We start from the raw sequence: 25338 nt of genomic DNA, 5'->3' as shown, positions 1-25338 counted from the left end.
TGACTACTGAGCACTTTGAGTTGAGCTGCATTAAACTTTGTTCACTTTTCTAGTTTTCTTGGTTCATAATCAAAGCACTAGTCATCATAAGAACACCATGCAATGCAGAACACATTCAGCTGATCGCCTTCCAGTCCAGCAGCTCGATCGCTTCCTCCTGTCCTCCACCTGGAAGTGGAAGGCCACAGGCCACAGCCATGGCTTCTCTCTGGACGTCCACCACCACCATCACTGCCTTCCTACTCATACTCTTCATCCATTCCGGGCACTCTCCGGCCGCTGCATTCTACCTCCCGGGCAGCTATCCTCAGCGGTACCGCCCCGGCGACACCCTTGCCGCCAAGGTGAACTCCCTGACCTCGCCGTCCTCCAAGCTCCCCTACCCCTACTACTCCCTTCCCTTCTGCGCCCCGCAACACGGCGCCCGGCACGCCGCCGAGAGCCTCGGCGAGCTCCTCCTCGGCGACCGCATCGAGACGTCGCCGTACCGTTTCTCCATGCTCAACAACACCGCCACGCCCTTGTTCCTCTGCCGCACCGACCCGCTGTCCCCCGGCACCGCCGAGCTCATCAAGTCCCGCATCGATGACGCCTACCAGGTCAACCTCCTCCTCGACACCCTCCCTGTCATGCGCTACGTGAAGAACCCGGTCGCTCCCGACGTGCTCCTCCAGTCCACCGGCTTCCCAGTCGGTGTTTGCGCCGACGACGGCGAGTACTACGTGTACAACCACATAAAGCTCACCGTGCTGGTGAACAAGCAGAACACCACCACCAGGGCGGAGACCTTGATGGCGACCGCCGACGGGGCCGATCTGCTCAGCTTCACCGGCGGCAAGGAGGGCAGCGGCTACACGGTCGTCGGGTTCGAGGTCGTCCCGTGCAGCGTGGAGCACGACGCGGCGGCTGTCAAGAACAAGACCATGTACGACGAGATCACCTCCAAGGCAGCCGCCGGCTGCGACCCGTCGGTGGTGAGCATGCGCGTGCAGGACAACAGGCCGCTGGTCTTCTCCTACGAGGTGGCCTTCGTGGAGAGCGGCATCGAGTGGCCGTCGCGCTGGGACGCGTACCTCGAGATGGGCGGTGCCAAGGTGCACTGGTTCTCCATCCTCAACTCCATCGTGGTGGTCTCGTTCCTGGCCGCGATCGTGCTCGTCATCCTGCTGCGCACCGTGCGGCGCGACCTCGCGCAGTACGAGGAGCTCGGCGGCAGCGAGTCCGGGACGCACGCGGACGAGCTAGCCGGGTGGAAGCTCGTGGCCGGCGACGTGTTCCGGGAGCCCAGCCACCCGGTGCTCCTCTGCGTTCTCGTCGGCGATGGCGTGCGCATCCTGGGTATGGGCGTGGTCACCATCGTCTTCGCCGCGCTCGGGTTCATGTCGCCCGCGTGCCGCGGCGCACTGGTCACCGGCATGCTGTGCTTCTACCTCGTCCTAGGCGTGGCCGCCGGGTACACGGCCGTGAGTCTCTGGAAGACGGTTCGGCAGGGCGACGCCGCCGGGTGGAAGTCCGTGGCGTGGCGCGCGTCGTTCGCCTTCCCGGGCTTCGGGTTCGCCGTGTTCACCGTGCTCAACTGCGTGCTCTGGTACAACGGAAGCACCGGAGCCGTGCCGTTCCTGCTGTTCGTCGTCATCCTCCTCCTGTGGTTCTTCGTCTCCGTGCCCCTCACCCTTGTCGGCGGCCTCCTCGCCTCCCGCGTTCGCCACATTGAGTTTCCTGTCAAGACCAACAAGGTCGCCCGCCAGGTAATTAACCTTCGCTCTTTCTTCTTTGAAGAGCATGCATGGGTATGAATGTTACTGCTGACATTGCCAAAATTAAATACATGCATGATGCATGGCAGGTGCCGGCGGCACAGTGCTCGCCTTGGTTGTTCGTGGTGGTGGCCGGGACCCTGCCGTTCGGGACGCTGTTCATCGAGCTCTTCTTCATCATGTCAAGCCTGTGGCTGGGCCGCGTCTACTACGTGTTCGGGTTCCTTCTGGTGGTGCTGGCGCTGCTGGTGACGGTGTGCGCCGAGGTGTCGGTGGTGCTCACGTACATGGGCCTGTGCGTGGAGGACTGGCGGTGGTGGTGGCGCGCCTTCTTCGCCTCCGGCTCCGTCGCGCTCTACACCCTGGGCTACGCCGTCTACTACCTGGTATTCGAGCTGCACAGCCTCGCCGGGCCCGTCTCTGCCGCGCTCTACGTCGGCTACTCCTTGCTCATGGCTCTCGCCGTCATGCTCGCCACCGGCGCTGTCGGACTCGGCGCGTCCTTCTGCTTCGTCCACTACCTATTCTCCACCGTCAAGCTGGACTGATTCGTGTCGTACGACGGTACAAGTTGAGTTGCCGCCGTAGCCCATGTGCTATGGTGACCGGACGTGTCATGCTTCTTTTACTTTGTCGAATAAGTTTTTTCTTCTAAATAGTACGTGTGATAATTTTTTTTTCTTGAATTTGAATGGCCACAACATGAAGATAACATTTTATGGCAATCAACAATGAAATGATTTTTTGGCTGCAAGCTAGCTATATTCGCTAACATTAGATTGTTGAAACTGCACATTCAAATCAGGTCATCAAACTGTAGTAGTAGGATAGCCATAATGTAAAACTGAAACAATCAATATACTGTCATAAATTAAAATTGTCTTACTATGTTAAGTGTGACTTCCCCTTGCTTAAGATTACCATCCACAACTTTGGTTACCTTTCTTAATAATGAGGCTACGGCCTATCAGTTTGACCTCGCCTTGCTTAAGATCTCATGGTCTTACGGGAATCAAAGTCCACGACTTTGCTTGATCCATCCTGAAACTCTGAACCTTTTCGTAAAACAGAGATGTCTCATCGTTCCTTTTCACGCGAGAAAGATAGCTTATATTTTCAACTCGCACAAAGAAACAAGAGAACAATACGGCATCACAAGTCCAAAGGCACATAATACACACCAATAATCAAACAACATGCATCGTATAAAAAAAAGTTAAATATACATTCCTACTAGAACATCTCGGCCCAAGGGCACCTTGTCCACGGTCTTAATTTCAACAGGTTCATCAAAGAATTGCTTCATACATTGATATTGATATAAATCATAATGCTTTATTTTCTAAAAAACGTAAATATGCAAATATTGTTTTAAGGATCGATTACAAAATCTGATTCGCCATTGTTTGTTATTAAATATATCCAAGAGTAATATTACATAATATTAGACGAACAAAACTTAATCTCGGTAGCATATAACTATAATAATATTGTATACACAATTGTCAAACAAAATCACAAGCAACTCTACAATCAGGCCTGTTCAGATTGGCTTTGAGGTATGCTGTCTTCATCATGTGCTCCAGCTTCTTATTGGACAGTCTTCCACTTCCACCCCATCTTTTGTGCCTCCTGCTCATCGTCGATGTCATCATCCAATAACTCCTTTGTGGCCCCAAAGCTAGCATTTTGAGGTTTGCACAAAACTACAGGAGAAGGTAAAACATAATTAAGAAGAAACCATAGGCAATGTCAAAAGTGAAGCAAATGTCATCCAGATGTCATTACTATATGCATGAAGGTTCTTGGAACAACAAAACAAACTAATGTAACTTTGTATTTGAAAAAAGGTGCATATGTAACGATAAATATAAATTTAAGAAAACTGAGCACTAATGATTTTGCAGAATTGTTCAAGAGTAATAAAATTCCCACTAAAATGTGGAATAATATTATTTTTAAATCATACCATAAGTAATTAAGTTGCATCAATATGTAAGGTTGGACGAAAAACTCGAAACTCGCTAGCTCGCTCGACTCGCTCGTTAATGGCTTGACTCGAGCTCGACTCATTTAATAATGAGCCAACTCGTTTTATAATGTGCCAGCTCAGTTTATAACGAGCCAGCTCGAGCCAGCTCACGAGCTGCTCGCGAGCCATACTGAGCCAGTCAATTATCAAGCCAGCAACTGAAATTGGGTCGGCCCATATGGCCATACATCCCTAGGCAGCTCGCCCAGCCCATTCGTGAAACCCTAACCTTATATAGCACTAGCAGTATAGCACACCAGCAGCCGCAGCACGCAGGCAGTCGACTCCACTTCCACCGTAGTCACAGTCACGTTTTTTTCCCGTCCCCCTCCCGACCCCTGACCCCGAGCCGCCGCACGCCGCACGCGCTCGGCCGCACCGCACCGCACGCAGGCACGCAGCTCCTCTCTGGTCTCCCATCTCCACACGTAGCTCGCCGGCTTGCCCCATCCCATCCCGAGCTCGAGTTGGTCATGGAGGATGAGGAAGAGGTCCGAGGGATGCTTCCTCCGGTGGCGGCAAGTCTTGAATCGAGGAGCAAACACAAGATGGTGCCGCCCTCGATAGGCAATCGTGGTGGCCGCGGTCGTGGTCGAGGATCCGTAGCCACAAAGTCCACTACTCCATCGGCCTCCATATCAGTAGAAACAGACACGGTATGTATTTTTCTTGATGCTTTGATCTGTAGGAGATGTAGCCTAGAATGTGTCATGTGTGTGATTCGTGTGAACATGTGCAACCGTGCAGGATGCCACTATGCCAATATATTTATGTTTATTCATGTGAGCATATGTGATTTGTGTATTCCGTAGACCGTAGTCTGTACGCTAGTTGTGCAGCAAAATCGATTTTTGACATGTATGTAATCTATGTAGCAGCACATGGAGCCTTTGGCGGAGGATGAGGATGGCGGAGAGAACTTTGACATGAATGATGCTACCGCTATATCTGTAAGCATGCCGTCAGATGATGATGAAAGTCAGGAGGAGGAGGATGGAGATGATGTAAGCGTGCTGTCAAATTCTTCAAAGGCAGCTAGAGGGCGGAAGAAATTGAAGGCTGGGGCTGGTATTCATTTATCTCCTTCTAAGACCAAGGTAAAGAGAGGAAAGAGGGCTGGTTGTTGGAAGTATTTCAAGGAGATAAGTGTTCAATCTGCGAAGGAGTTTGGTGTTATCGTGTTTTTAAGATTTGGCTCGCGAGCCAAACGAGCTAGCTCGAGCTTTTTAGCGAGTTGAGCCGAGCTACTCTGCTGGCTCGTTTGTATAACGAGCCGAATCGAGCCAGTATATTAATGAGCCGAGCTGTAACGAGCCGAGCTGGCTCGATATCCAGGCCTATCAATATGCAGACTAAATATACCATAAAAATATCTCGGTCATAATTTATATAGGCATTGAAAAAAATCAAACCAAAAAAATATTAGGCGATAAATAGAAGAGGGAGCATCCCGAGAAATCCCCAATGGCATTTACATGAATGGGAAACACAAATCAAAGGTCACAATGACAGCAAACAAATACGAAGGTACAGTACGTACTAAGGTAGTGAGATGCAAACGGTAGGTAGCAACTTATCAATCATCTTCACCACCCACGGAAGATGGCGTTCATCTGGGAGAATGGGGCAAGCAGACGAGTGGATCAGGAAGAGGGGAGGGTCAGGATGGATATTTCACGTGACCCGCTGATTCGTATTCATGCTGGCGTGCGTGGCTGGCGTGCCACGCGAGCAAATATGGTAAATTTGTAAACTTTTTCTCTCTATGCTTGCAAAAATGTAAGGGTAATAGTAAAGTTGTTATCCGAGGAGGTGCCAATCCTAATAATGATGAAAAGTTAATAATCCTGCATGTAGAGGAGCGATGATGGCGAGCCGAGAGGGTCGTGCGGCGATACGTGGGAGGTGGCAGCGGCATCAACCCAAGTAAAGTAAACCGCACGTTAGTTTCTAAAAAGCTTGATGTCTTTTTTAGAAAACATACATCAACAGTTCAACATATTTCAGCAACCAATGCTTCCAATGTTCTCATACGAGGAAACCTGAGCAAGTTTTAATAAACCTAATACCTAGAAGCTAGAAGGGTTGATCAAGTTCATGCTTGTCCATGATTCAAACCCATATCACCATTATCTATTTCTCACCATCCCTAATCTTATCCATACCCATTGGATAACGATTAATTTTATTCATATTTATTGCTTTTTGTTGAACTACTAGCTTCTATTCTACCATTTTATACATATATCCGTGCTCTATATGTGTGTAAGTTTTATGTCAAAGCTGTACCCCTGGAAATAACATCCACAACTTAAATTTTATTGAAATTGACTAAAACTTGCTTAGATTAATTGATTACAATAGTTTGCAACTCTATGCAAATTAACAACTAGATCTACATGTCAAAAGCTGAAACCTAGAAATAAAATTCTCACGTTTAATTGTTTTTTTCAAAGATAACTCGGTATGATAGCGGCTACTTCATGCAGGTGCGTCTATATTTAAATGTAGATCCTAAAATAAAAAAAAACTCTCATCCACACCATAAATTTTTTATCAAAATTGACTAAAATTAGTTAGAGATGATTTTTTTTATAATGGGCAGCTACTTCATGCAAACAGGTACGGCTAGATTTAAATGTAGGCTCTAAAACAAAAGGACAATAAAATTAAAATTAAGAATGTCATGTTCTCACCCTAGGATTTTCACTAACTCAGTAAGATAAACATGTGGATCTAATAAAAACAACTAAAACAAAATTTGTATTGTTTGATCAACATATTTCTAATAATATATAGTTGTATTATTTGATCTACATATTTCTAATAATAGATGATTGTATTACTTGATCCCTATATTTCTGCTAATTGATGATTTCAGCGAAAGGCTTAGCTTAGCCATAGATAATCTACTTCCCATACCGTCCCCTACACATTTCAATTGGATAACACCACACCACCAAACCAAAATAATAAGGATTCCCATATCGTCCACTAGCTATTTCAATTGGATAAAAAAACCAACACCCTACCCAAATAAGGATTTGAATATAGGTAATGGGTATCCAACAGATATAGATTTAGATTTGTCAGACAACACACATCAATTCTTGATAACCAGACATCAAGGTTTTGACATCATCTCGCAAAGCACACGCTCCAAACAGTTAATAGCACTGTTAAAAGACACAGTTCACAAGAACGATAGGTACTTCTCAAAGCACCATGTTACATTTGGTCTTCCATTCAAGATACTAGCAACCAACTATGCGGATGTGCAGCATGGATCCCTAGTAGGGCGAAATTCTCAGACCAAGGCGGGATACTGCTTCGCCTGCAGTCTAACACGCCTCTTATATTCTGTAGGATCCTGCAAAGCCAAATAAAATGTTACAAACATGATTGGCTATCTGACCTTCAAAACTGAGTAAGGTTTTGGGCAAACAATATCTTTGTTGTGGTCCATCACTTTTAACTAACCTGGATAAAAAGGTGATAGCCATCTGTTTGAGCAGGGTCAGCAGGATTTGGCTGATCTAGCAAGTCCTGGATCCCGACAAGAATCTGCTTAACAGTAATAGCTGGTCTCCAACCCTGACAAAAAAAAAGGAACGGTAAGGCCATGAAATCTGTACAGCATCACACAGGACTACATAATGATTGCAAAGCTTACACTGTCCTCATTAAGGATCGAAAGGCAGACTGTTCCAGAAGGATAGACATTTGGGTGGAAGAAACCCTGAGGGAACTTGCACTTGGGAGGCTTGCTAGGGTAATCCTCACTGAAATGAAGGGTGAGAGGGAAGTATCCACCCTCCCAATCAGTCTGCAAAAGAAATAAAGATGGGAATCAGTTAAATATTCAAACTGCACTATCTTATTACAGACAGCTCCGATAAACATACACATGACAATAATATGCAAACAACTGTCAACTAAAGTTGGTGAATCCTAGCCTTGCACAAATTCAAAGATATAACCTGAAACAAAGAATTAAAAGCATCCAATACAGAGATCAAGTAACAACAACAACAACAACAACAACAACAACAAAGCCTTTAAGTCCCAAACAAGTTGGGTAGGCTAGAGTTGAAACCCAACAGAAGCAATCAAGGTTCAGGCACGTGAATAGCTGTTTTTCAAGCATTCCTATCTAAGGCTAAGTCTTTGGGTATATTCCATACTTTCAAGTCTTCTTTTATTGCCTCTACCCAAGTCAACTTCGGTCTTCCTCTGCCTCTCTTCACGTTACTATCCTGGCTTAGGATTCCACTACGCACCAGTGCCTCTGGAGGTCTTCGTTGGACATGTCCAAACCATCTCAACCGGCATTGGACAAGCTTTTTTCTTCAATTGGTGCTACCCCTAATCTATCACGTATATCATCGTTCCGAACTCGATCCCTTCTTATATGACCGCAAATCCAACGCAACATATGCATTTCCGCGACACTTATCCGTTGAACATGTCGTCTTTTCGTAGGCCAACATTCTGCGCCATACAATATAGCAGGTCTAATCACCGTCCTATAAAACTTGCCTTTTAGCTTCTGTGGTACCCTTTTGTCACATAGGACACCAAATGCTTAACGCCACTTCATCCACCCTGCTTTGATTCTATGGCTAACATCTTCATCAATATCCTCATCTCTCTGTAGCATTGCTCCTAAATATCGAAAGGTATCATTCCTAGGCACTACTTGATCTTCCAAACTAATATCTTTCTCCTCCCGAGTAGTAGTGCCGAAGTCACATCTCATATACTCAGTTTTAGTTCTACTGAGTCTAAAACCTTTGGACTCCAAAGTCTCCCGTCATAACTCCAGTTTCTGATTCACTCCTATCCGGCTTTCATCAACTAGCACTACATCGTCCGCGAAAAGCATATACAAAGGGATGTCCCCTTGTATTTCCCTTGTGACCTCATCCATCACTAAGGCAAACAGATAAGAGCTCAAAGCTGACCCTTGATGTAGTCCTATCCTAATCGGGAAGTCATCCGTGTCTCCATCACTTGTTCGAACACTAGTCACAACATTGTTGTACATGTCCTTAATGAGCCCAACGTACTTCGTTGGGACTTTATGTTTGTCCAAAGCCCACCACATAACATTCCTTGGTATTTTATCACACGCCTTCTCCAAGTCAATAAAAACCATGCGTAGGTCCTTCTTCTTCTCCCTATACCGCTCCATAACTTATCTTATTAAGAAAATGGCTTCTATGGTTGACCTTCCGGGCATGAAGCCAAATTGGTTCATAGAGACCCGTGTTATTGCTCTCAAGCGATGCTCGATAACTCTCTCCCATAGCTTCATAGTATGGCTCATCAACTTAATTCCCCGGTAATTAGTACAACTTTGAATATCCCTTTTATTCTTGTAGATCGGTACCAATATACTTCTCCACTCGTCAGACATCTTGTTCGATCGAAAAATATGATTGAGCAGCTTGGTTAACCATACTATAGCTATGTCCCCGAGGCAAAGTAAATCAAACAATTTAGTTCATCAAAAGAAAAGAATCCTATTTTGACCTAGTTGTACCTCCATTGCTCACACTTGATAGTAAAAAGAGCAAATGAGCCAAAATTGGATTTCCTATGACCAGACTTCAGGTCTCACTACAAGTTGGCTGGCTGGCTGGCAGGACTCACTAATTTAGTAGAATTACAATGATCAATATGCACGCTGGAAAACCCTTGCTCGACTAAAGAACACCGATGTTACTTAGATTTTTCAACAAAGTTTAGTAAACCTAAACTAAGAGTGGTACCCCCACAATCCAAAATTCGAGGTGCCATTTAGTAAGCAACCAAAGACAAAGATCAAACATTACCATCATTTACAGCATTAGGCCTACCACAAACTTCTCAAGAACTTACTTAAGAGGCAGCTTAAACCAAATTGCAACCTTTTCTATTGGGTTTTAGCATTCTATGCCATTTTTCTCAACATATTAGTTTTACAGAAATAAAGACAACTGTACAGATTAAAAATGAAACATATGAACACAACAATATTCAAAGAAACCGCCTGTGTTTAGTTGAAACTTAAATTAACTCCCAGTTCAACAATTGAAGTGTATCCCAGTCGACTGTAGTATGAAACTGTAGTTAACAAAAATGAACAATTCATCTGAAGCAAATAGACAACTCATCCACAAATTTGTTTATGCAGAACAAGCATTCAAATTGATCAATAGTGTAGCAAGGTGTTAACAGTTCAACCCACGATAAAGAAACCACCTTTTTGTCATAGTGAGCTATAAGGAAACGAAAGCTCAATTCAGGCCATGGCAGTGGGGGAACTACATGATAACTTTAACAAAAAAGGGGGCTTTTCCCTGTGTGCCATTATGAAAGATGCTCCATTCCTATATGCCACTAAAAAGTTCACACGGACCCTGGTGCCATGACGCTAAATTTTCTTGTCCTCCACGCCATTCCGTCCGCCTTCTGTTAGATTTCCACCGCTTGCTAGCCCTGACATGTGGGCCCGACCAGGGAAAATGTACAAAATGCCCCATTCTCTCCCAATCCCTCCCCACGCACGTCGCGCTCCTGCCCCTCCAACGCCATGCCTCAGGATAGAGGAACTCGAACGCCGGCAAGGCGGGTGCGGCTAGCACCTCGTCGGCGGCATAATGGAGAACGGAGGTCGGCGCCGCGAACAGGCAGACCAGGGTGGGGCCGTCCACCGTCTGTGGATCCAGCGATGCGGGCGCCGCCGCCGCCGCCGGGGCCGGGGCGAGAGCCTCTCTGTCTTCTTCCGCGGCACCCGGCCCCTGAGGGGCGGGTCGCGGATCTCCGCCGCGAACTTGCCCCACGGCCGGAGCCGCACGCCAGGGAAACGCCGCCGGAACCCGGCCCTCAAGGCGCGGCGCCGCACGAGCGCCGCCTGGGACGACAGTGACCGCTTCTTCGAGAGCACCAGCGCCTGCGCCTGCGCCGCCCGCGTCGGAGCTGAGGCGGCCTCCACGTCGATGTGGATGACCTCCCGCACGCGCCGCTTGGCCGTCCTCACCTGCTCCTCCCTCCTCATTCGCACCCGCTCCCTCCTCTCGTCGCGCTTCCCCCCGGCGCCGTCCGGGGCGTCGAACAGGGAGCCCTTCTTGGCGCCGCCACCGGTGGAGCTGTTGCTTTGCTTCTTCCGGGCGCCCTTCCTTGGGATGCGACCGCCGTAGGATGTGCCGAGGAGGTGGAAGTCGAGGCGGCCCCACCCCTCCTCGTCAGATAGGTCCCACCTGAAGCGCTCGGCCATCTCTTGGAGCGGCCCGTCACCGCCGTCGTCAAAAGCGTAGTCGTAGCCGTCAGCATCGCCGCGGAGGAAGCGGTGCGCGTGCTCCCACTCGACGCGGTCGACGTAGACGGGGTCGTCGAGGACGTCGCGCGCGAGGCCCGCCCATGGCGCGGTGTCCCCGTAGTCGAGCTCGGCCGCGACCCACCGGAGGTACGACGGCGGCAGCGTGCCCAACATCTGGCCCCTGTGCTTGCCGAACTCGATCACGCGATCCCTCGCCGGCCGAGACGACGGCACCGGTGGAGGCGTGGGTGCCGGTCCTGCTCTCGGCGGCCTGGCACGACACTGGCACCGGCGCCCGCGGGGGTGGGTGGTGAGGTGAGGGAGGCGGATGAGGTGAGGAGGCGCCGTTGTGGACGTGGGTGTCGGCGGAGCCGGGGAGGAGAGGCAGGGTCCGGACGCAGTCGGGACCAGCATCGTCGCGTGCGCGGCGCGGCAGCCGACGACCGAGGCGTGGTCTCTGGTGGGGAGTGAGCTAACGACAGCAGCACACACTCCCAAGTCAGAGTCGGTCAAACAAAAGCAAAGGGAGCCCAAGAATCCCCACCACCCAAAACCTCAAAATCGGAAATGAAACATATGAAATTGGGCTCGAGGATCCATATGTCAGGGTATTCTGGACATTTTCCCTGGTCGGGCCCGTATGTCAGGGCTAGCAAACGGGTGAAATCTAACAGAAGGCGAACGGAATGGCATGGAGGACAAGAAAGTTTAGCGTCATGGCACCAGGGTCCGTGTGAACTTTTTAGTGGCATGTAGGAATGGAGCATCTTTCATAATGGCACACAGGAAAAAGCCTAAAAAAATGTACCTGCGTCATATATAGAACCTATACAATACGGTGAAAACAATGTAGCTACCCTCAAAATTAATTTAATGGCATCAGATTACGATACACAAAGTCCACTGAACCTATGGACTAATGCCCCAATCATCCCAATCATACTCTGAAACTCATGGCACACAAGGAAGGAACTGAAAACGCCACGGTACATACTGGATGCTACTACATATACACAAGACTTGTTCACCATACGAGGGATCTGATCTGATAAAAACAGTAGGCAGCTGGAGGGGTAGGCACCGACCCGCCCCGATCCAGCACCGATTGCTCAAGACATAGCTAGGGTTCCTGAGCGCAGGTCGCTTACCCCTTGCTTGCCGGGGATGGTGCAGTGCCAGATCATCAGGTTCACCGTCCCGTCGGGCAGCGTTTCCGGCTTCGCGACGAAACCCTGCGCCAGCACCACAGCAAACAGAACAGATCAGACAACCCGGCCAGGCGGCGACAGCAAAGCGGAATCAGGGCAGGGCGGAGGGAGAATCGAGGGGCGCGTACGTGCGGGTGGTTCTTGCGCCAGGCCTTGCGCTCCTCGGCGAGGCGGCCGCGGGCAATTCCCCCCGACATAGCTACGGCTGCTGCGGCGGCGGCGGCTCTTCTTCCTCCGCTGGGGAGTTTGGGGACTGGGCTTCCTACGCGGTTGCGCGAATAGAGTGCCGCTTCGCCCGGGCCGTTCGTATTTAACGCCCTCCTTTTTTTTTTCCTTTTTCGTGTTTCTTACCCGAATTTCCTGCGTCTTTTCCCTGGCGAGTGGGCTCCAGTAGGGCGCTTGCTTGCGGGGTCAGCGTGTCAGGGAAGCGGGTGGCGTTTGCGACGGGGGCAGGCGAGGCGTGACGCGCGATGGGTCCGTGTTCCTATCAGGCTATCACACTGCGGGGTGGGGACCACGCCCGCGCGGGTATCACGTTCCTTTCTTGCTTGGAGAGGCTAAGGTTGGGCCCACCTCGCAGAGACGGTTAGGGCGATCCCGCTTTCTTTCCTGTTGCTCGGCGCATTGGATTCCGACCGGCGGGTCTCGTGCTCGCCCGTGGCTTTCGTGGCAGTCAGCGTTGCCGTTAGGTGGAGCCGGAGCCGACGCCGGTGACGGTGTGCTCCAGCTGGCCGAGTGGGGCCGGCGGCCCGATGCGCCGGAAGAGTCCAAGGTTCGAATTCCACGCCATTTTCCTGCTTTCGAATCTGCAAAGTGGCCCAACGGCCCAGGATGGACGTGGACCCATGGTGGAACCGAATCGATAGCAGCGTGTGCAGAATTTCCTGCGGAGGAGGAGACGAACTTGGACTTGAATTGCTGCCGCTTGAGATTCTTCTTTTCTTTTCTTTTCTTTTATCTCGACGGTTGAGATTCTACTAGTGCGGCATGAAATTTCATGGCAAAATTGTTTCTGCCCTTTTTCCCTCTTATCTCGCCGCTTGACATTCTATGGCGGAGCCGCCGTACATCTACTTCCAAAAGAATTTTTTCATAAAAATGTGTGGTTTAGCTCTGGCGTCCATAGAAATTAGAGCAGCGAGTATCAAACATAATACGGTGTCTGACTCTAAGGCCAGTTTCCGTGGAGAGTTTCATGGCATTGTGTCCAAGACTGCCACGTTATGTAGAATAAAATAAAACATGGATGAAACCACATTCTCAATGGAAAGTTTTATTCTATAGTTTCAGACATTAAATTTCTTGAGTCATATAGAGTTGGTATTCGTGCCAAAAGAGTTTTTATTCTCATGAAACTCACTTCTCTCTTCTTAAAAGCCTTGCCACATCATCAAAAAATACTTATGTGGCAGTTCATTAAATACAAATGAAACTCTGATTAATACTCCCACTCATTGGCGGACCTAGTGGGTGGTCAGGGTGGTCCACCAACCACCCTGTGGGCCACCCGTCAACCATACATAATACAAATAAAAAATTAAAAAAAAAACAAGTCGTCCGGCGTCCGGTGCCCTTCGTATTTGCAACTGACGCGGTCACGCGGAGCGGATTCCCTCCCGTGCGCGTGCAGCTGGGCTGGCCCAACTCCAAATCGATCGAAGGCAGGTTAGATAGCGCGTCGCCTGGACTACCGTCGATCCCGTCGCCCCGTCGAGTCTAGACTGCTGCCATCGGCGCATCGGCATCGCCCGTCGCTTCGCCTGGCCTGGAGCCCTGGACTGCTGCCATCGCCTACAAGACTGATCGCCAGTCCTTCCTTAGTTCCTCAGGTGATACTCCCCGTCTATCCCCGTCCTTCCTCAGTTCCAGGTTTCTTCCGATCGTTAGTTTTGCTAATTGGCGAGTGTTTTTTCTAGAACTCTTGAGTCTTGAATTATGAAAAGAAACGGAGACATTTGATCCCTTTTTCAGAAAGCAGCAAAGAAGGCGGCTGCTATTGACCCACCTCCGGATGAAAATATTGTGGAAGAGCAGAATCAAGAAGAAGATAGAGTACAAGTTGAAGAAATTGCAGATCATTTGCCCTCGCCCCCGCTAGCATCACCACCACCGCCCGCATCAAAGCCGCCGGCGTATGACATCAATCGCTGTCGATGCGGGACCCACAGGATACCCCACGAGGAAGAGAGAAGATCTAGTTCAATTAGGATTCTTTCCATGTAATCTTAGTAGTAGAACTATTAAGTAATCCTACTAGGAAATCTCATTGTAAACCGACTAGGACTCTGTCCTCCTGACTATATAAAGGAGGGCAGGGCTCCTGAGAGAAAGGGACGACAATTGTACAACACAACATATCACAATCAATCCAACGCAAAAGGCTAACGTCGACTGGACGTAGGGTTATTACTCGATCTACGATCGAGGGCCTGAACCAGGATAAATCGACTGTCTCTTGCGTTTACCGTCGAGTTCTGCATACGCTGAAGCCCGAACAATACTGCACCGGGGACCCCCGTGGCAGGCTATCGGTGGTGAAACATCGACAGCTGGCGTGCCAGGTAGGGGCTTTCAGCGACTTTGCATCCGAGAGCTCGATGGACCTCGATAACATGATCTTCCCGACGGGATTAACTTGCATCTTCGGCTCATGGATCTGCGAGGCGGACAACTACGGCAGGCTTCAAAGCCATCTCCTCAAGGATCCGGATCATCATAAAGAATTTCCTATTTTCAACAACTACGATGGATCAGCTCACTAGAAGATTCGCGCAGCTCATAATATCCGATTCGAATAAGATTTCACGGCTACGCACATCCGACTCGAATTCAAGCTCCGTGTCCGAGATGAAGTCTTATTCGAGTACTTTCAAGAAATCGAGTTCTTTTTTGGCAAGATTCCAGAGCACAACCCAAAACAACTCGGATTATCCTCAGAGTTCTTTCAAAAGGTCGAGTTCTTTTCCATTTGGGCTCGACAACACGACAAAATCCTATCAGGGACAGTTCAAAAGGTCTCTCAATCCAATGCTTGGGATACCACTGACAGGAGCTCAGGAGGGTCTCGTGCTAACGATAACATCGCAAGACTGTATCATCCACTGGCCAGGTTCCGTTCCTGAAGATAGCGGAACCCAACTAGTCGGCACAACAACAACAGCTATTCTACCTTACCAAGAAGGAGACTCGATCTGCGACATCGAGGTGCCTACTGAAGTCATCAGCAACTCCGACAGTATGAAAACTAACACCAATAACAGAATGGCTCACGCACGGGAGGTGCTCATGGTTCGACGTCCTCGGTCACCATTAAATCCCCCAGAAGCACCCGATGTCAGGTCATCAGATGAATCAGAGTCCAACATATCACCCTTTGCCCAGGGCTACGATGGAGAAACCGAGAGTCAGAGACAGGCTAGAGAAAGGAAAAACAAGTTGAAGCAAGGGCGCCAACACCGCGCTAGGCAGCGCAGAGAAGCCTGGATCAAATATGAGTCAGATTTGGCCGAATACGATAAAAGAAAATCACAACAAGAAGCCGAAGAAAGACGCACGGTGAATACACCCTACGATAAGATTCGAGAAGCATTAGAAGAACTCAGGGCAACTTCACATCACGGAGTGAAGTACGAATAGCTCCAGGACTTGCTCCGGTCGACGATCCCAAGAACGCATGAAGAGAGAGCCCGATCGAGACTACCCGCCAGATCAACAACCCGCAGGCAAGAAGATCAAAATCAAAGGAAGTCCGCTTTCGAAAGACTTGGGCCAGGCGGAAGCCATAACGGAGAAAGTAGGAAGGAACATAATCGGGGCCACCAATTTGAACAACCAAGGAAGACCAGGAGTAGGGTGCCTACCCAGACAGCCTCGTAGACTTATTCCCATCAAAACAACACTTGGCCAGAAGAAGGAGCCGAATTCGAATTCAAAGAAGCCAGAACGCACGACAGATTCTCCTGTTTTGCGAACAGGTTGGCATTAGTACGATTACCTCACAAATTCAAACCGTCTAACCACTCCAAGTATGATGGCAAAACCGAACCAAGACAATGGCTCAGAATATATTCACAATCAATTGAACTAGCCGGAGGAGACGATGATATCAAAACCTTGTTCTTTCCCATGGCACTGGAAACGATGCCCCTCCAATGGTTCGATAAATTGAACCCAGGGTCGATCAGAACTTGGGAAGACTTGCAAAGAGCTTTCTGTGAAAATTTCGCGGGTATCATCACACACCTGATCACTCATGCAGAAGTGAAAGGACTCAAGCAAAAGGGGGGTGAAAGTCTTAGAAATTACTATCGACGATTCGGCGAACTGCGGGCTCAAGTGCATGACATCACCGAACGAGAAGTAATTGAAGCTTTCTCTCACGAAATCATGGCTAGGTGGCAATTTCAAGACTTCTGCAAAGAAAATCCAAGAAACAATGAAGAGTTCAGACGAACAGTAGAAAAAATGATTACTGCAGAAGAAAAAACACGAGAAAGGTTCCCGGATAGAAGCAACCAGGACAACCCGGACAGGCAAAATCATCAAAATAGCAGACCTCAAGAAAGAAAACATAGACCAGACAATACCGTGGCAATGGCCGACAAATCAAAGAAGTTTTTCAAACCCAGAAGATATAATGACATTGAAAACATATGTTGCCCATTGCACCCTAATGGGAGACACACCATCGGAAACTGCTACACTTTCAATAATCGATACACAAGAAAAGATTGTAAGGAGAACACCAAAGAGGACAATCAGAAGAAAGATGAAGACAACCACGAGGACAAAGGATTTCAAAAACCCAGGGGAACGGTAGCAGTGATATTCTCAGGGGCTCCGGATTGCAAAAGCAAACATCAAGAAAAACTAGCACTACGGACTATCATGGCGGCAGAACCGGCTACACCAAGATATCTCAATTGGTCACAATATCCAATCCAATTTTCAAGAGAAGACCAATGGACTAGCGTAGGGAACGCAGGCCATTACCCACTAGTTCTAGACCCAACTATTGCCGGTATGACTGTCACCAAAGTACTAATCGACAGGGGAGCTGGACTCAACATCATCTTTTCAGAAACACTAAGGAAGATGGGACTACAACTCACCGGGATGATTACACCAACAAGCACTCCTTTTTACGGAATAGTACCCGGCAAAGCAGCCATGCCACTCGGACAAGTTACTTTACCCGTTACTTTTGGAACTCCTTCGAACTACCGAACAGAGTTTATCAAATTTGAGGTCGCAGACTTCGATTCGTCATATCATGCAATCCTCGGACGCCCAGCACTGGCAAAATTCATGGCAATACCACATTATCCGTACTTATTGCTTAAGATGCCAGGACCCAACGGTATCCTTTCTCTTCGAAGCGATTTGAAGTGTGCTTTTGACTGCGACGTTCAGGCAATCCAAATTGCGGCCAAAGCACAAGCCGACAATGGAAGAAAAGAAATAGCCACAATTGTTGTGGAGATGAGCCAAGAAGAATTAGAAATACCGACTAAAAAGCCCAGCATCATCACACCACCAAAAGAAGCCGACGTCAAGCAAATCGACTTGGGCACCGGCGATACCTCCAAGACAGCAACCATCAGTGCTCACCTCTTGGCAAAATAGGAATTCACGCTCACCAACTTTCTTTGGGACAACAAAGATATCTTCGCTTGAAAGCCGGTCGACATGCCAGGTGTCCCAAGAGAGTTGGCTGAGCACAGAATTGATGTTAATGAAAGCTCCAAACCTATAAAGCAATGACTACGACGATTCTCACCCAACAAGAAGGCAGCGATCAAAAAGGAAATCATAAAACTGATGGCAGCAGGATTCATCAGAGAAATCCTTCATCCAGACTGGCTAGCTAACCCGGTCCTTGTGCAGAAGAAGAACACGGACGAGTGGCGCATGTGCGTCGACTACACAGATCTCAACAAACATTGCCCAAAAGATCCGTTCGGGCTACCACGCATTGACCAGATAGTCGACTCAACAGCAGGGTCTGCACTATTATCCTTTCTCGATTGCTATTCAGGGTATCACCAGATCGCATTAGAAGAACAAGACCAGAGCAAGACGTCTTTCATTACTCCGTTCGGTGCTTACTGTTACAAAACCATGTCGTTTGGACTAAAGAACGTTGGCGCCACATATCAAAGAGCTATCCAAACTTGCCTTGGGGATCAAATTGGTGAAAATGTGGAGGCATACGTGGATGATGTAGTAGTGAAAACAAAGAACCTAGACACTCTGATTGAAGATTTAAAGCAAACCTTCGAAAACTTGAAGCGATGGAGATGGAAGTTGAACCCAAATAAATGCGTATTCGGAGTTCCCTCGGGACAACTACTCGGATTTTTGGTCAGTCAGCGCGGGATTGAAGCCAGCACCAAGCAAATTCGAGCTATAACAGAGATGGGCCCACCCAGAAGCATCAAAGATGTGCAGAAACTAACAGGATGCATGGCGGCCCTCAACCGTTTCATATCAAGACTCGGCGAAAAGGGGATACCTTTCTTTAAACTGCTAAAGAAGACAGAAAAGTTTGAGTGGACAAAAGAGGCCGACGAAGCTTTCAAGAAACTTAAGGCATACCTCACATCCTCACCAATTCTCACACCCCCAAGGAAAGACAAAGATATGATGCTATACATTGCGGCGACTACTGCTGTGGTCAGCACGACAATAGTCGTAGAAAGAGAAGAAGAAGGACGCGTGTATAAAGTACAACGACCCGTATACTACATCAGCAAAGTATTATCTGAATCGAAAATCCGATACCCGCATGTACAAAAACTACTCTACGCTCTACTTATCACCTCACGCAAGCTCCGCCACTATTTCGAAAGCCACAAGATTATCGTGGTGACAGACTTCCCGCTCGGAGACATCTTACACAACCGAGATGCGACGGGACGTATATCAAAGTGGGCAGTTGAACTCGGAGCTCTTAACATCAATTTCACCCCGTGGAAAGCAATCAAATCTTAAGCCCTTGCCGATTTTGTGGCCGAGTGGACAGAGATTCAACAGCCTTTATCAGATACAATACTTGATCACTGGAAGATGTACTTTGATGGGTCACTCAAACTAGGCGGAGCCGACGTAGGCGTCCTCCTCATTTCTCCAGAAGGAAAACAACTCAAGTACGTCCTTCAGATATTGTGGCAAGCTACAAATAACGAAGCAGAATATGAAGCCCTCATCCACGGGTTACGAGTGGCAATTACCCTCGGAATAAAAAGATTACTCGTATACGGCGATTCTGCAGTAGTCATCAACCAAGTCAACAAAGATTGGGATTGCACCAAAGAAAACATGGGTGCTTATTGTGCTGAAATACAGAAACTCGAAAAACATTTCCAAGGATTAGAAATTCTACACGTCCTGCGTGATTCCAACATTGCAGCAGATGTCCTTGCCAAGCTCAGATCAGACAGAGCGAAGGTTCCACCCGGCGTATTCATAGAAGAGCTATCAATTCCCTCTATCAAACAACCCGGTGAGACAAACCCTGAAATTAAGGCTAAAAGCGTTCAGATCTTGGTAATCAACACTTCATGGAGCCAAGTTTTCATCGACTATATCAAAGAAAATAAATTGCCAGTAGATAAAGCAGAAGCCACCCAAGTTGTTCGCAGAAGCAAAAACTACGTTCTAGTAGGAGATAGACTTTACAGAAGAGCAGCATCATCAGGAGTACTCCTAAAATGTGTCTCATTTGAAGAAGGCAAAGAAATCCTAGACGAAATACACTCAGGATGCTATGGAAATCATGCCGCTTCAAGAACACTGGTTGGCAAAGCATTCCGCACCGGATTTTACTGGCCAACAGCTTTGAAAGACGCAGAAAAACTTGTCAGAAAATGCAAAGGTTGCCAAATGTTTGCAAGACAAGCCCATGTACCAGCTCACAATCTTATCTGCATCCCACCCGCTTGGCCTTTCTCCTGCTGGGGGTTAGATCAAGTAGGACCCCTAAAGAAAGCGAAAGGCGGCTTCGAGTACATCTTTGTAGCAATCGACAAGTTCACCAAGTGGATTGAATACAAACCACTTGCGAAGTACAGCGCAACCAAAGCAGTCGAGTTCATCCAAGACATTACGCACCGCTTCGGCATGCCCAATCGAATCATCACAGATCTAGGCTCCCCCTTCACAGCTATAGAATTCAAAAGCTGGGCACAAGACTGTGGTTTCGGTATAGACTATGCGTTTGTTGCACATCCAGAAGCCAACGGACAAGTAGAAAGGGCCAATGGACTCATACTAGCCGGATTAAAACCAAGGTTATACGAAGAACTAGTGGACTATGGGTCCAAATGGATTGAAGAATTACCAAAAGTAGTGTGGGGGCTACGAACTCAAATAAGCAGAGCAACAGGCTACTCACCCTTCTTCCTAGTTTACGGGTCAGAGGCCGTACTGCCTGCCGACTTGATCTGGACATCACCAAAGATAGAACAATACGATGAAGGAGAAGCAGAACACACAAGAAGATTAGAACTCGACAGTTCAGAAGAAGTCAGAGTAAACACTACCCTCCAATCAGCCAGATACCTACAAGGTTTAAGACGACACTACAACAAGAGTACCCATCCTCGATCACTGCAAGTCGGAGACTTAGTGCTAAGAAGGATACAAAAGACTGACGGACGACATAAGCTACTCAGTCCATGGGAAGGTCCGTTCATTGTCTCAAAAGTCACCGGACCAGGCACATACAAGTTAATAACCGAAGATGGAAAAGAAGTCAGCAATACATGGCACATCAGCCAGCTAAGAAGATTCTACGCGTAAAAACAACTCAAGATAAAACAGATATGCAAGCCACAAGGGACCAACATGATATTCTTCGACAACATATGTATTAGTTTATATTCATGATCAATAAAGATGATATTCATCCACAGCATGTCTCGTCATGACTTCCAACGAGTTGTTTTCACGAAACAAAAAGCAGAATGGCTGAAAACATGCCTCAGCATCCCGGCCGAGAGCAAAATAGCTGAAAAGACGCTTGAGCCCGCCGATGAGGGTAGCTAAAAGCTAACACCCGAAACAAAAAGCAAAATGGCTGAAAACATGCCTGAGCATCCCGGCCGAGAGCAAAATAGCAGAAAAGACGCTTGAGCCCGCCGATGAGGGTAGCTAAAAGCTAACACCCAAAACAAAAAGCAAAATGGCTGAAAACATGCCTGAGCATCCCGGCCGAGAGCAAAATAGCTGACAAGACGCTTGAGCCCGCCGTTGAGGGTAGCTAAAAGCTAACACCCGAAACAAAAAGCAAAATGGCTGAAAACATGCCTGAGCATCCCGGTCAAGAGCAAAATAGCTGAAAAGACGCTTGAGCCCGCCGATGAGGGTAGCTAAAAGCTAACACCCGAAACAAAAAGCAAAATGGCTGAAAACATACCTGAGCATCCCGGCCGAGAGCAAAATAGGTGAAAAGACGCTTGAGCCCGCCGATGAGGGTAGCTAAAAGCTAACACCCGAAACAAAAAGCAAAATGGCTGAAGACATGCATGAGCATCCCGGCCGAGAGCAACCGAAATTGAGCTTCAAAAGACCCTCCAGCTCTTCGTTCTGAAAAGCAAGAGGCTCGGGGGCTACATCCAGATAGGAATACTTTTTCCTCAGAAAAGCACAAGCGCCACTCAAAAAAAAAGCACTCGGATGCCAAAGTTTGTCAAAGCAACATTTCACGCCGAGTCGTTTTTACATAGCGCAGACGAAAGGCCCCGTGGCAGGCTATCGGTGGTGAAACATCGATAGCTGTCAAAGCAACATTTCACGCCGAGTCGTCTTTACATAGCACAGACGAAAGGTTGTCAACACAAAGACTTACATCTAACAAGTCATAGCGTGGACAAAGCACTCGACGAATCACAAAAGAGGAAGAAAAGAAAAGTACTCGACAAATCGAGGGGTCTCGTCAGGATAACGCATAGAGTCGTTTGCGGAGCAGAGACGAAAATGGGACAAAGTACTCAGCGAGTCAAGTAACTTCGACCATACCCAGGCAAAGAATACATCAACGAAAATAAAAGAATCTTCATTTAAAGAGGAGTGTAATATTACAAGGGACTGGTCAATCGGATCAGGCATTGTCATCAGGAAGGGAAATATCAATATTTAGACTGTCTACAACCCTACTGGCTAAACCTTCGACCTCAGGCTCCATCCTCTCAACGGCATCAAGGTATTCTTGGCTTTTAGCTTCCTCTGCTATCTTGGACAGAGGCGCCTCCGGAGCAAGGACCCGGACCTGGGCCAGCACATTATTGGTACATACTTGAGCACACTTCTTCGCGAACTCTTGAAAACGAGTCGGAATCTGAGGAATGAACTGCGCCCAAGATTGCCCGTCATCCGTTGGAGTCCGGAGAACATCAGCTACTGAACGAAAAGATTTTCACAAAACGTTCCAATTTTTGGTAGCCGTCGCCAGCTTCCTGGACAAGCCTTTAATAGTTTTTTGGGCCTGCACAAGATCTCTGTCATCTCCACGCCTAATCAGCTTAGCAAGGGCGAGTTCTTCCTCAGCATGAGTAATTACCTCCTCAGCCTTATTATGACTAGAGCGGACAAGAGCCTTCATTTCTTCAATACTCTCCGAGAGCTTCTGCTTCTCAACTCGGAGGACTAGACAAGACACCCAAGAACAAGTCAGCAAAAAAGAGAAGTCAAAATACAAGAAGAAACAGGCAGAACCCGCAGCACCTTTGCATTCATTCTTCACGGACTCCACCGCGGCATCTCTCTGCTTCTCCGTCTCCACCACCCGGGCACGAAGGGTCTTCTCCTCCTTTTGGTGCATTTGACGCTCTGTCTCCAACTCAGCCCGGAGAAGGTCGAGATCGGCTTTCAGAGCATCCACCTCCGAAGACAACTTTCTCTCATTTTCAGATGAGAAAAAGAAGCCAGAATGATCACGAGAGAAGGACTGAGCAAAAAGAGGCAAAGAGAAACAAGGCATAAGGACAGAAGAAAAACAAGCATGCGAAAGAGGAGTGGCAGTAAAACCTACCTGGAGCTTTTCACCAAAAGAAGTCACGAGGGTCGACAAGCTCCCCCAGGCTGCGGTCAGCTCCGATAACCGATGGGTGGCGTCGAACTGTTGCACCACGTCACTAGAAAAAGAGGGACCGCCGGAAGCAAGAGAAGGGGAAGGAGAGGCCGGCCGGGGCGAAGAAGGAGCGACCAAAGCAACCTCCAGGGAAGCCAGAGCCAAACCCTCAGAAGGACCTGGCGCGACGGCCACAGTCACCTCTGGAGCGGCCAAGTCCACAGCTTCGCCAGGTAGCTCTGAGGCCCCCGCAGCAACTTCATCAACAAAATGTTGTGAGTCCTGAGGCTCAGAACTCGTTGGCACGGCGGAAGGCAGAGAAGAAGTCGATGAAGAAATGAGAGAAGACGAAACACTGAAAAGTGATAAAAGGAAGCGCCGATAAGAACCAGAGGAAGAAAGATAGAAGCCAAAAAGATAAAGCTAGAATCTACTCACCCAACCACTTTCTTCCTTGCGAAGCCAAGAGAAGGCCTCGCAGGGGGAACCACGACGGCGAAAACATCCGCGCCACCCGGCGACGGGAGTGAGATAGCCGACAACGGAGCCGCGGAAGAAGCCGGAGGCAGAGCCGTGGAAGAACTCCGCACTGGAGGAGCGGTAGAGCTTGGTATCGAGGCTACCAAAGAACTTAACACCGGAGCTTCAGAAGAAGTCAGCACGGGAGCCTCAGAAGAACTCACACCTGACCTCCGATTACTTCAAAAAGTTCAAGACTAAAAGTCAAGACAAAGGAGAGAAATTCAATGCAACATGAATATGAAAAACAACTCACCGCCGCATGATGAGGGGTACTTCATCATCCTCTTCTTCCTCAGCCAAGGAAACCAGAGCACCTACTGAAAAGAGGATAAAAAGTACTCGGTTCAAGAGAGAAACAGGAAAATAAAGGAACAAAGAGTATTAAATGTGCTCACCTAAGAGCATGCTAGCAACAACTGGAGTACCTGAGGGAGTATTTGGTTTGTGAGGCTTCTTGGAGACAGGCAGGCCAGATGAAGACACATCCGTTCGCCCCCTCTTCGGGACACTGCGAGGACCGCGAGGGACTAGACGAGGAACATATTCTTCATATACATCAACAAATCCGGAAGAAACCCCAGGAAGGGCGGTAGAGGTTTGGGACTTACTAATTGCAGAAGTTCCAGCAAGTTTATCCCCAGTCTCCACCATGGCGGGGAGAACATCAAGAGGGACCGGGTCGACAAAGTTCCACCCAAGCTCCTACGAAAAAGGATAAAACACTGAGACAAAGAAAAGCTAAGCAAGAACGGATGCAGCAAGAGTACATAAAGTACTCAAACAAAAAGATAGACAACTCACAGTTGGGGGCGGGTTGTTGGCTGAGAACTCGGAGACAGCAGGAGGAATGACGCTCACTCCTTTCAGCATCTTCTGGAGACGCTCGAGTACCTCCTCACCGGTCAGCTCAAGAGCTGGGACCATGCGTGAAGGATCCTCGGCCCCAGAATACTCAAAGCCAAGATGCTCCCGCTCTTTCAAAGGCTGAATCCGGCGACGGAGAAAGCTTGAGACAATACCAAAGCCGGTGAAACCCTGCTGTTTCAGCATGCTAATCCTATCAAGGAGTGGCTGGATCACTTGAATCTTAGCAGGTGACTCAAGCTTCTTGTCCCATCGGTCATTCACCACAGGACCAGATCCGGAATGGACGACAAGGGAAGGGATCAAATTGGCAGCATAAAACCACTCGGCACGCCAATCTTTTATAGAATCGACCAGGTCATAGTCAAAAAACTTAATTTTGAGACCCTGACGAAACTGAATCCCACAACCGCCAAGAACGCTGGTTTCTTCACGGCGGGGTTGAGGTTTCAGACGAAAGAAAAAGCAAAAAAGAGACAGAGAAGGAGGGATTCCAAGGAAAGCTTCGCAAAGATGAACGAAAACAGAAAGATGGAGAACGGCATTGGGGGTTAGGTGGTTCAGACTAACCCCGTAATAAC

At 48.2% G+C, this 25338-nt stretch overlaps 3 protein-coding genes across 3 annotated transcripts; 1 reads left to right on the top strand and 2 right to left on the bottom strand.

Annotated features, from left to right (window-relative positions):
* Positions 1-197: 197 nt before the first annotated feature.
* LOC136509942 (transmembrane 9 superfamily member 11-like) lies at positions 198-2305 on the top strand. Its single transcript, XM_066504527.1, has 2 exons — positions 198-1748; positions 1847-2305. Exons 1-2 carry the CDS (start codon positions 198-200, stop codon positions 2303-2305), a joined length of 2010 nt encoding a protein of 669 aa, XP_066360624.1.
* A 4569-nt stretch (positions 2306-6874) lies between these two features.
* LOC136451123 (SUMO-conjugating enzyme SCE1) lies at positions 6875-12586 on the bottom strand. The gene is made up of 5 exons (XM_066451874.1): positions 12429-12586; positions 12241-12324; positions 7463-7615; positions 7270-7383; positions 6875-7159 (listed from the first exon to the last, which is right to left on the bottom strand). Exons 1-5 carry the CDS (start codon positions 12495-12497, stop codon positions 7097-7099), a joined length of 483 nt encoding a protein of 160 aa, XP_066307971.1. The 5' UTR covers positions 12498-12586; the 3' UTR covers positions 6875-7096.
* Positions 7643-12232, bottom strand: LOC136451120 (uncharacterized). The gene has a single exon (XM_066451867.1). The coding sequence runs from the start codon at positions 11504-11506 to the stop codon at positions 10412-10414; it is 1095 nt and encodes a 364-aa protein (XP_066307964.1). The 5' UTR covers positions 11507-12232; the 3' UTR covers positions 7643-10411.
* Positions 12587-25338: the final 12752 nt, after the last annotated feature.

Source organism: Miscanthus floridulus, chromosome 1 (genome assembly GCF_019320115.1).
Source record: "Miscanthus floridulus cultivar M001 chromosome 1, ASM1932011v1, whole genome shotgun sequence".
In the NCBI taxonomy this organism is placed as follows: Eukaryota; Viridiplantae; Streptophyta; class Magnoliopsida; order Poales; family Poaceae; genus Miscanthus; species Miscanthus floridulus.
This window is presented reverse-complemented; position numbering and strand designations above follow the sequence as displayed.

Excerpts from the sequence above, each read along its gene's own strand:
- LOC136509942 (XM_066504527.1), top strand. The coding sequence starts at position 198 with ATGGCTTCTCTCTGGACGTCCACCACCACCATCACTGCCTTCCTACTC. Across the intron at positions 1,749-1,846 it reads CCAACAAGGTCGCCCGCCAG|GTGCCGGCGGCACAGTGCTC; the intron begins GTAATTAACCTT and ends GATGCATGGCAG.
- LOC136451120 (XM_066451867.1), bottom strand. The coding sequence starts at position 11,506 with ATGCTGGTCCCGACTGCGTCCGGACCCTGCCTCTCCTCCCCGGCTCCG.
- LOC136451123 (XM_066451874.1), bottom strand. The coding sequence starts at position 12,497 with ATGTCGGGGGGAATTGCCCGCGGCCGCCTCGCCGAGGAGCGCAAGGCC. Across the intron at positions 12,325-12,428 it reads GGCGCAAGAACCACCCGCAC|GGTTTCGTCGCGAAGCCGGA; the intron begins GTACGCGCCCCT and ends GTGCTGGCGCAG. Across the intron at positions 7,616-12,240 it reads CCATCCCCGGCAAGCAAGGG|ACTGATTGGGAGGGTGGATA; the intron begins GTAAGCGACCTG and ends TTTCTTTTGCAG.